This window comes from Clupea harengus, chromosome 13 (genome assembly GCF_900700415.2).
Source record: "Clupea harengus chromosome 13, Ch_v2.0.2, whole genome shotgun sequence".
NCBI lineage: Eukaryota > Metazoa > Chordata > Actinopteri > Clupeiformes > Clupeidae > Clupea > Clupea harengus.
Genome location: NC_045164.1, coordinates 14,275,344 through 14,285,148, shown reverse-complemented (window position 1 = coordinate 14,285,148; position 9,805 = coordinate 14,275,344). Strand labels below are relative to the sequence as shown.

Below are 9,805 nucleotides of genomic sequence, written 5' to 3'. Positions count from 1 at the left end.
TGAAACTAGCTTCATTGAGGCTGTTTATTGTCCACATGAGAGAGACGTATTCCTTATTGTAGGATATTCTCCCCATTGGTTCGGAACTCTGTCGCTTTTACTGCCTTTGTCTTAAAGTGATGTGTTTACACCTGGCAAAGAGTGCGCTCTAGTGGCAAACATAAAATCTACCATGCACGAGAGCAAAATACCGGTAGGCAACACTCGGCTCAACAAGACTGACACGCCCGTGAAACACACTAAAGATTTGAATGCAGAACCCATCTCATGCACGTATGAGAACGTATGAGAAACACAAGCAGGTTGCACAAGGCAGAATATGCTTGACTAAATACTTGTTGTAATTGTACCTCATTGACGATTTGAAATGATCTATGATTTTACTGAATGTGCGCGTACCCCAGTAGCAACATAAAAAAAGCGTATACTAGTTATGTATAAGGCCTACTGGGATATTTTAAAAACTTAGTTGTGATTAAAGCGTATTGTGTTAATGGATTAGGCTGCATGTTTACAACGTACCTTGAGATACTCCACAGCAACAGGTGGCAGCACTGTATCCAAACAATACGGAGAACAAGCACAAAGCCTTTGCTCATGCGCTCAAATACTGTTGGCGCCAGAAGATCAGTGGCGCCAGCTGTACGTAAGTACAGAGAGAGGAAGACTGCAACGAGTTCAGACGCAAGGCAACGTCGCTAGATTTAAGGGCCGTCGTCAGTGCAGAGCCTGCAAGCGAGTTTTTTTCTAACGCCTAAAGAGAGGAAAGGAGGTTGGTATTTTTATATATATAAACAGACTAGTTATTATTAATATAATGTATTATGCATTAGACATGTAGCGTACAACATTATCTCTTGTGGTAGCTAACCTTAACCCGCGGCTAGTTAGCGGGTAATGCTAGCTTGCTATCTTGCTAATGGACATTGTGCCAACGCTATATTTTATTACGTTGTATGTGCTAGACTAAGTTGATCTGAACTTAACTTGAAACGTTACATTGAGTCATTAAATACATTATTTAAGATGATTACCATATACGACATTCAACGGTCTTAATAATTCCTGAATCGACTTGCCAAATGTTGGTTGCGATTAGAATTGCACACGTAGCCGCAAATCGTGGTGTGACGATAGCGCGCTAGTTAGCGAGGCAGGCCATGTTGTGAGAGTGGGCAGAAAATATGCTAAAGGAATTCAGTAGTGTTAACCTAGCATTATACGCGCGTCGCTGATGCATGCCCGTTAGCAATAAACTGTGAATTGTTTTCCGTGGAAACTATGATCTAAATTTCATTTAGAGTCGGATATCATACAATGTATTGTCTAGAACAACCCGCTTGGATTATGTAAGATGGGGGACGCCTTTCCCGGGCTTTTCGGAGAACTGTTCTCCCGTTAGCCATTTTTGTTCCTGGTTGCCATCTATGTTATGCATAGTGCTTAGCCGTGTTTATAATTGGCGTCATGGTCCTTTTGTGGAATTTGATATTTTCATTAATGCGTGTGTTTTCATGTGAGTTGTAAACTGGAGACAAATTATGGGAACGTTGGTCTCTTGGCCACCACGATGATCGCCAGATAGCCAGAGTGTTTAAATGCGTTGTGAAGGGCGGAAGCTAGCGGCGGCCATTTTATAGCTAACTTGGTGCTTATCCCCCGAGTGCCACAAGATGCCTACCGCGGCAGGCCTGTAAATTCTATGAACCAGTTGACTCCGGAGTTTCCGCATACGCAAGCTCACGGTTGAGTTAATCTGGCAATTTTCTTTTAAGGACATTAGCGGTAATATATGTAAGATATCTAACTTTTTACATAGATTCCTAGACAGCTAGGTGATTTGGCTAGTTAGCAGCTAGTTAGCTGATTTTGCCAATCCAAACGAAGCTAACTAGCAAGCTCTTTAGCAAGCCAACATTTCTTTGGAAAACAATAATGCACCTTCTGTATTAAGGATGTAGACGTTACAAGCAATAGGTGTCTGAAGTATTGAAGGTGTAATGCAGAATGCTCCATGTCTAACTTGAATTATTATAATTGGCGCTTTGTCTGGACAGATATGTGTGTGAGATTATTTGTTTGCTAATATTAAACTACTGACTATGATTCCTTTTAGCCAGCTAATGATAGCAAGTTAGCCATCCACAGAAAGTGTGGAAATCGCTAACTTTAGCTGGCTAGCCAGCTAAATGTACCTGCTAGTTAGCCCAACTTGACAGTAAACAGTAAAATTCACATCTCGCCCTGTCTCTTAACTATCTTGCTGTAGTGGTGATTTGGTTAATCACAGAGCAGTGGTTGAGTATGACCACTGCAAAAGGAGACCTCAATTAACAGTTTAATGTTGCTAACAAAGTGAGATCACTTAAGCTGTGGTGAGCAAGTCCTCCCTCTGACACATTGCACGTGAAACTGCTGGCCAATGTTGTTGTTTGTCTAGGCAACCACCTGCATGCTTGTTTGAGGTCATAGGCATGTTGGCTAGATGCTGGTCAGACCTGTGTTTGTTGGCCATCATGTAATTTTCTTGCTATCTTTGAGTAGAAAGTTGATTCTGCGAATTTGTCTGTCATAGTATACCAGGTTGGTCTGTATGCCTTATATTAAGTGGCAAACTTGGTAACAGTAGACACGACTTGAAACATTACATTACATAGATCACAATCATTCATAATATGCAATGTATTGTCATTACTGACTATATCCATATTGTATCCATCACTGAGCATTGAATGCAGTGGTGGTTATTTGCCATGTACAATTCAAATTTTAAGATGACAATCATGATGTTTTGTATCAATGTATTAAAACATTTTGTTCTCTCTCTCTTTTTTTTTTTTTAGGCCCACCCTGCTTCCTGCCTCTTGTTGCGAAGAAAGAAACACCAAAACATTTCATTGTGGGAAAGCGGGGCTCTCTGAGCAACGCTAAGCTTTCATTACACGGGAAAAACGGAAGTCGTTGGGCTGGAGTGTGTTCTCATGGCCGAGTCAGAGACTGAGTGTGACACGCCGGGCCTTGACACACTGGGCTCCGAGTGTGTCATTGCCCATACCCAAGTTGGAGACCTGCACTATGCGGCAGAGACAGAAATTATGACTCAGGAGGACAAACGGGGGCTCGATCTTGATGGTATTCATGGCTCAGATCTGTCCAAAATACAAGGTCTTGGCCCTGAGTTGGGTGCTGTCACTTGTGTTGATGCTGACCAAATGGTAACCGAGACAGACCATGACTACACCAAGGCAGATCAGACAGGCCTCCAGTGCTTTGGAGGGCCTGACATTAAGAATGAGGGCAATGAAGCCTTTTTGGGCGAAGTTCTCCTTAAAGCAGAGATGAGTGGCGCTGGGCCTGATCATGTTGTCAAAGCTGAGTCGGACCATGGAGGTGAGCTCACTGTGGAGTCTGAAAATGGTGTGGTCATTCACGAAGCCCACGGGCTACAATGCAACGAGTGTGGTGAGATTTTCAGCAGCATCACAGATCTCCATCAACACTTTGAGATCCACAAAGCCACCAACCCCTACATCTGTGTTCACTGTGGTGAAAGCTTTGCAGTGGACTCCAGTCTGAAGGCTCACATGAAAATCCACATGAAGGAAAAGAGTTACGGCCCCACTGGAGTGGAGCTAGTTGGCAAAGTTGGCATCGACGCCTTCAACCTGAAGCCCCACCAGATGATGCATTCTCCAGAGAAGCCCCACAGATGCTCAGAGTGTGGGAAGAGCTTTGCTGCTGCCATCACCCTCAGAGAGCACATGAAGATGCATTCAGATGACAAGCCATACAAATGCACACAGTGCAGGAAGAGCTTTATCCGCCGGCGCCACCTGAAAAAGCACCAGGAGATGCACGCCCGTGAGAAGCCCTTCAGCTGCACCTTGTGCGGGAAAGGCTTTGCCACGGCCTCTAACTTGAAGCAACATCAGAAGACCCATGCTGGGGACAAGCCACACAGATGCCTCCAGTGTGGAAAGTGCTTTGCTGCTGCTGCCACTCTGCGGGAGCACGCCAGGATTCACTCGGGGGAGAAGCCCTACAAGTGCAACCAGTGCAGGAAGAGCTTTGTTCGCAAGCGCCACCTGAAGAAGCACCAGCTGGTCCACTCTGGTGGAAAGCCATACCGCTGTTCCCACTGCGACAAGGGCTTCAACCATTCCTCCTCCTTGTCTCGGCACAACAAAACCCACCTGGAGGGGAAGAACATGTATAGCCCGCCAGAGAAGTTGAAGAACATCTATCCCCATTCAGAGAAGTCAGTGAGTGTGTTCTATGATGCCCCAACTACAAAGAAGCGAGGTATGCCTGGAGAAAGGCAATACAGCTGCCGCTATTGTGAGAAGACTTTCAACCATTCGTCCTCCCTGTCAAGGCACCAGAAAACTCATTCAGATGGCAAGTCCTACGCCTGCTCCCACTGTGGGAAGAGTTTTAATCACTCCTCCTCGCTAGCAAGACACCAGCGTGTCCATTTGGACGAGAAGCCCACCTTCAGTGTTCCATCAGGAAAGGGATACAACCCTGTTGTCAAGCAAAGAATCCTGCAAAGCGAGAAGCCATACCGATGCTCTCAGTGTGGAAAGGGTTTCAATCATTCATCCTCCCTTTCTAGGCACCATAGAATCCATATAGACCAATGAGCACATGCTTGCAATTGAATGTGGTCTTTCCCCGTAGTTTGCTTCACCATGTAACAATGTCAGGCCACATCTCAGCCGCAAGGTTTGTCCTTCAGTATAAAAATTACAAGTTAAACTAGTTGTGGCCTGGGCTGAAGTACTGTAAATTCTTTACTCGGCTAAATTTAGAAAGGTTCTCTTATCCTCAAATACAAAAAAAAAGACTGAGCCATTATCCCTAGTGATCCTGCTTGAATGGCTTGATTTGTTACATGCCTCAATGTTTTTAAAGATGAGTTCACCTAAATATGATTAACCTGTATAATAATAATCTCATCGTGATTTCAGTAACGCTGACTCAGGCCGATATGTTTGAGAAGCTCTGCATCTCCATGTCATCTTGCCCCTAAGGGCCCTTCACTGAAGTTGACAGCCGCAGAAGTTATTGAAAACCAAGAGGTCTTGAAGCGATTCAAGAAGGTCTTGACACAGTTTTCTTTGTTCAAGTCACCATCGTTGGTTAACATAATATCATATGTAAATACTTGTTGATTTTTTTTTTCTTTTTTAAATATATGTATAGATGTGTAGTATGCAGGTGTTCCTGAAGCTGAGCTATATTTTTGGTATAATCCCATGAGTCTTGCCCAATTTTTTTTTTTGCCTAGTTATGACCTAATAATTTGGTGTTAACCAGTAGATGTCACAGATTTCACATCTGCAGTGAACGAAGGAAAAAGGCGCACTCTCCTTTCCTTAAGAGCTTTAAAAAGGTGTAGCCTGACAGTGTATTTTTGCAACCTCTTTAAAAAAAAAAAAAAAACCCTAGTCACTGGATAAAACTCAACAGCTCCATCATGGTGTTTTGTGTTTGTCAACCTTTTTTGTAATTTCTCTGAAGAGTAAAGTACAAGTAAAATAAGAATTGTCCAGTATCTTCGAGTCCATGATCATGCCCTCAACACCTTTTTTGAGCACAAATGTGGACTGTACACCAACCGGTGTGAGCATTTAGTGACACCCAAGTCCAGAGTTCAAAACATGTTCATGCCAGACTTGATGTCAAAGGTGGCTTACTCATTGCCTAAAGCAGTGTGGTGACCTCAGTCTTCAAGGTTAAACTATGATCAGCATCCTACAGTGTCATTTTTTGATTGTGGGTGGGTGGGAGATTTTAATCCGAAATGTATGTTAGGATTAAGTGGTTTATACATATTTGAAAAGACAAACTTATTCTTTGCTTTGAAGACTAAATCAGTTAGCAGTGTATAGCATATAGTTAACTTATATTCGAAAGACATTCTACAAACTATCAAAGACCGTGTAATAGATTGTGTATACTCAGAAGTACGGATTATAGCTTGCTTTAAAGAACACCTAGTTTGACTTCAACATTTTCAGAATTCAGTGGGTTTGCACTTTCTACCTACCAGTTCTGTGTATGAAAAAATCTTTTACAAACTGATGTATTTTTTTAAATATGGTTTGGGTCATTCGAAAGGGAAACGAAAGGTATACTGTTTTTATTGGAGTGAGCATTATATAGAACAACTTTCTTTTCTCTTTTTCCTCCTTTGGTTAACAATTGTGCTTCAGACGGTAGCATAGGCTTCATTGTTAGTTAGGTGCCTTATTGCATGCTGTGTAGAGATGTATGCTGAGCTATAATTGAAAAAAAAGTAAGGTTTTGGCTACCCCTCCTTTTGTTCCTATGCATACTAACCAATGTTCATTTTAATTTGACTTCATTTTTTTGTTTTGCTTATCTGTATATGACTATGTTTACACCGTTACTGTTGTCCTTTTAATTTCCCAGTCTTTGTCCATTGGCCTTGGTGTAGAAAAAAAAATAGAGGTTAAAATAAGGAAGTTACAATGCCGTTGTTCCATATTTTGATTGCCCTCCTTTAGTGGTCAAAGATGCCATGCTGTTCCATCTGTCCCCAACCTTTTGAGTGGCAAATATATGGATAAATAAAGGTTGTTGGCTGTCCAATTATTACTTTTTCTTTGCGCCATTCTTCAGGATTTTTTTTTCTACTCCAGTACACAATGCTGGGGTGGAGTAACAAAGATGCACAGCAACTGATCAGGGTCAACTAGCTCTCTGATGTTGCAATGCAGAAAAGGTTGGTGTTGGATTGTTAAACTATTGGATGTTATGTGAGGGGTTGAAGGGAAAAAATAATACAATCGAGATGACACTTGGCGTGACGAATTAAACGCTCATATTTCACAAGGTCAGAGAAAATTAGATAAACTTGATTTGCTGTCATCTAGCGGCCTGTCCAGGTACAACAGTGCCTCAGTTGGTTACTAGCAGTAAACCCATTTAGAGTACTTGGTGTCACGATTAATTTCAAAAGAAACAAATATTCACGTAGGTGATACAAATTCATATGATGGCAGGAAAGTATTTTTGGTGTTCAGGTACTTCGTTAACGTGCCATGACTGATTTGTTCATTTAAAACTATCAGTGAAGGAAGTACGGGTTTAAAAATATGGTTAACCGTATTGATTTAACTGTCTAGACTAGAGCCCCGTCCACTGAGACCAACATAAGTAGTACAGTGAAATAGTCCAAGTAAAGAATCAATTTGAATTTAGTGTTGGCAGCTTTAAACGCCGTGATAAAGTAAATCCTCAAACTAATCTCACACGTTTCTGGGGTGCCGGTACGATGCCATATCAAGCATAATATTGCACGGGGGAGTGGGACGGCTCACGAGAGGCAGCGATAAATGATGACAGTAGGGCAGGCAGGACCTTGGTACGATGGAGACGTCACTAGTTCTATGCAAGTGACCCATCAGGCAAATGTTTAGAGAGTCGCTGGTAAACGGCCCCTTTCTGAACGGCCTTTTGTTACTGTTGATCTCTCGAAGTAAATGTTGACTAATGCTAACTTCATCAACACTTCAATCCCAAGCATATTTTATAATCAGAGCCCGGAAACAGCTAGCGACTTCCAAACTGAGTTTAACGGGGCAGATTTCGTGTTGGTTGTTAACTGGTTAGAACCATAAACCATCGAGACGCCTAGACCAACTGTTATGGCCTCTTCTGGTCTTTCCTGGAACCACGTCTCGTGCCGCGTTGTCCATGAGGACCTTCAGGAATGAGCGCCCTCTTGTGTCCAGCTTCATTAATCGGCACACAGTGTGTAAACCAACATATTATTCACATATTTATTGCTCACAATATTTACATATATATTTCTGGTAAAGCTCGAAGCCGCTGCAAGCAGGGTTAATCACCGTACACATTACAAAATAACAACAATCAGATTAACAAGGAAGGCCGTTCAACACAATCACAAGCCATTATATCCATTAAAATCAAGATAGAGAAACAAACATATATTGAGGCATTCCATGGTAAACAAAATATAACCCACAATGGCAAAGGGGCTGAATGTGTCAGAAATCACCAACTTAACAAACAACACAGTGTAGCAATGAATTTAACTTTGGAAAAAGTATTGGTTGTTTCAGAAAAGTAAAGTAAGAGCACAAAATAACTAGTAAGACAGGTTTAATCTTTAGTGCCATTATACCTGGAAAGAGAAACGAGTGCCACTCAGCTATGATAATATGGTTGAATTATTTAACAACAATATTTTGAGAATGGGTTGTCATAGAGACACTGCTGAGGATGGAACAGCACTGATGTGTATCTACACTATTGGAATGAAAACATTGCATCACACCATTCTGTCAAACACTAATCTGCTTGACCTGTTAGACCTCACACACAAAGCAAGACACATGCAGCACATCCTTGAACAGAAAAAAAGATTACTGTGATTCAGGCGCAGACCTATTCTAGTAGTTTTGGATGACACTTTTTTTCCTTCAGTGAACTTAGAGTTGTGAACATATTGTTTGCAGAGTGGTTTGATAAAATCTTAAACCTCCAGATCAATGCAAAGAACCGGACGCAAAGGACAAAGAAACTGCCAATACGATGAATTGAGGATTTTACCGAAGACTACCTTGAACTGTATGCTTCGGATTACTGACGTTTTTTGATCTGCATCAAACCAATGACGCTATTTTAGCCACTGAGACAGCAATAAAAGGAAAAAAAAAAAAAAAAAATCTATTACGAATAGTTAAGTGCATAGACATGAAAGTTGAATAATATATCCTCCACCATACTTGTCTGTAATGGTATTACAGTTAATGACTTGTGTTACAACAAAGGACTGCATATTACTACCTGCACATGTACCAGACTGGTCCTTCCTTTACAAGGCATTACACAACACACATGGACCCTGGATGTCATATAGGACACGGACAGCACTGGAAAACATATAGAAATGTACATTTTCATATATTCAGGAAAAGGTTCAAACTTGGTGTGTAGATTTTGAGACACTACTGCTGAATTAAGTTGCCTGCATCTGTATATATAAGCAAGAGAAACAGAGGAATGCCTTGGATAATCAATAAGCATTGTACTTATTAATGAGCAGGGCCACGCAAAAACAATACTGGGGTGTAGCCCACCTTCATAATGGACCCAGCGCAAATTCCCCCCTTTTTTCCCCAACTGAAATAGCTTCCATGTTTTTGTGTAATTCAAACACACCATGATCCCATGTCACTGTCTGTTCCTGAATGCCAGTAACTGGGAGAGCCTACTCAGGGAGTGTGCCAGGTAAGGTGCAGACCTGTTATTCCACTGGCTAATCTGTGAAGGAACTCCCCAACATGGCACACCAGTATGCATGATGAGAGGCTAATAGCTCCATCCTGATAGGCATGTACGAACAGGCCAGAGAATTCAAAAGGATTATGGAGCTCAGCATTTCCTTTCTATTCTACACCACTGCCTAGTTGCCTGTGGTTTTGTAATAAACGCAACACTAACCGACCCCTGGTTCTGTGGTATATTTATTTGTACCTTTGGTGATCTTTAATTAGACACCCCAGAGCGTCACACCACAGCCGCTCATTGTGCTCTGTGGGGGGTAGAGGAGATCAGTCTGCTGAAAGCACATTATGGATGGCAGCAGAGTTTCTCCGTATCTTTTCCAAGGATGTAGCCAACACCATTCATGTGGATAAGGATGCTGTCACTTATGCTTTCCATTTTTTTTTAGTACAGCGCTTTGTAATTTTGATATTCAAGACAAACAAGGCAAAAAAGAAAACATTTGGTGCAAAGTAAAAGT

At 41.8% G+C, this 9,805-nt stretch overlaps 2 protein-coding genes across 2 annotated transcripts in view; one reads left to right on the top strand and one right to left on the bottom strand.

The window, feature by feature from the left end:
• The first annotated feature begins 612 nt into the window (after positions 1 to 612).
• On the top strand, positions 613 to 6,621 carry si:ch211-198a12.6 (uncharacterized protein LOC563253 homolog). Its single transcript, XM_042709552.1, has 2 exons — positions 613 to 772; positions 2,844 to 6,621. Exon 2 carries the CDS (start codon positions 2,982 to 2,984, stop codon positions 4,641 to 4,643), a length of 1,662 nt encoding a protein of 553 aa, XP_042565486.1. The 5' UTR covers positions 613 to 772; positions 2,844 to 2,981; the 3' UTR covers positions 4,644 to 6,621.
• A 1,176-nt stretch (positions 6,622 to 7,797) lies between these two features.
• wdr11 (WD repeat domain 11) overlaps positions 7,798 to 9,805 on the bottom strand; it is a 65,848-nt gene continuing 63,840 nt past the window's right edge. Inside the window, exon 29 of the mRNA XM_031578885.2 lies at positions 7,798 to 9,805. This exon is cut by the window's right edge and continues 802 nt beyond it. The gene's annotated coding sequence lies outside the window, so the exon portion shown is untranslated.

What these genes read in the sequence shown, in the direction of transcription:
- si:ch211-198a12.6 (XM_042709552.1), top strand. Translation starts at nt 2,982, where the DNA reads ATGGCCGAGTCAGAGACTGAGTGTGACACGCCGGGCCTTGACACACTG.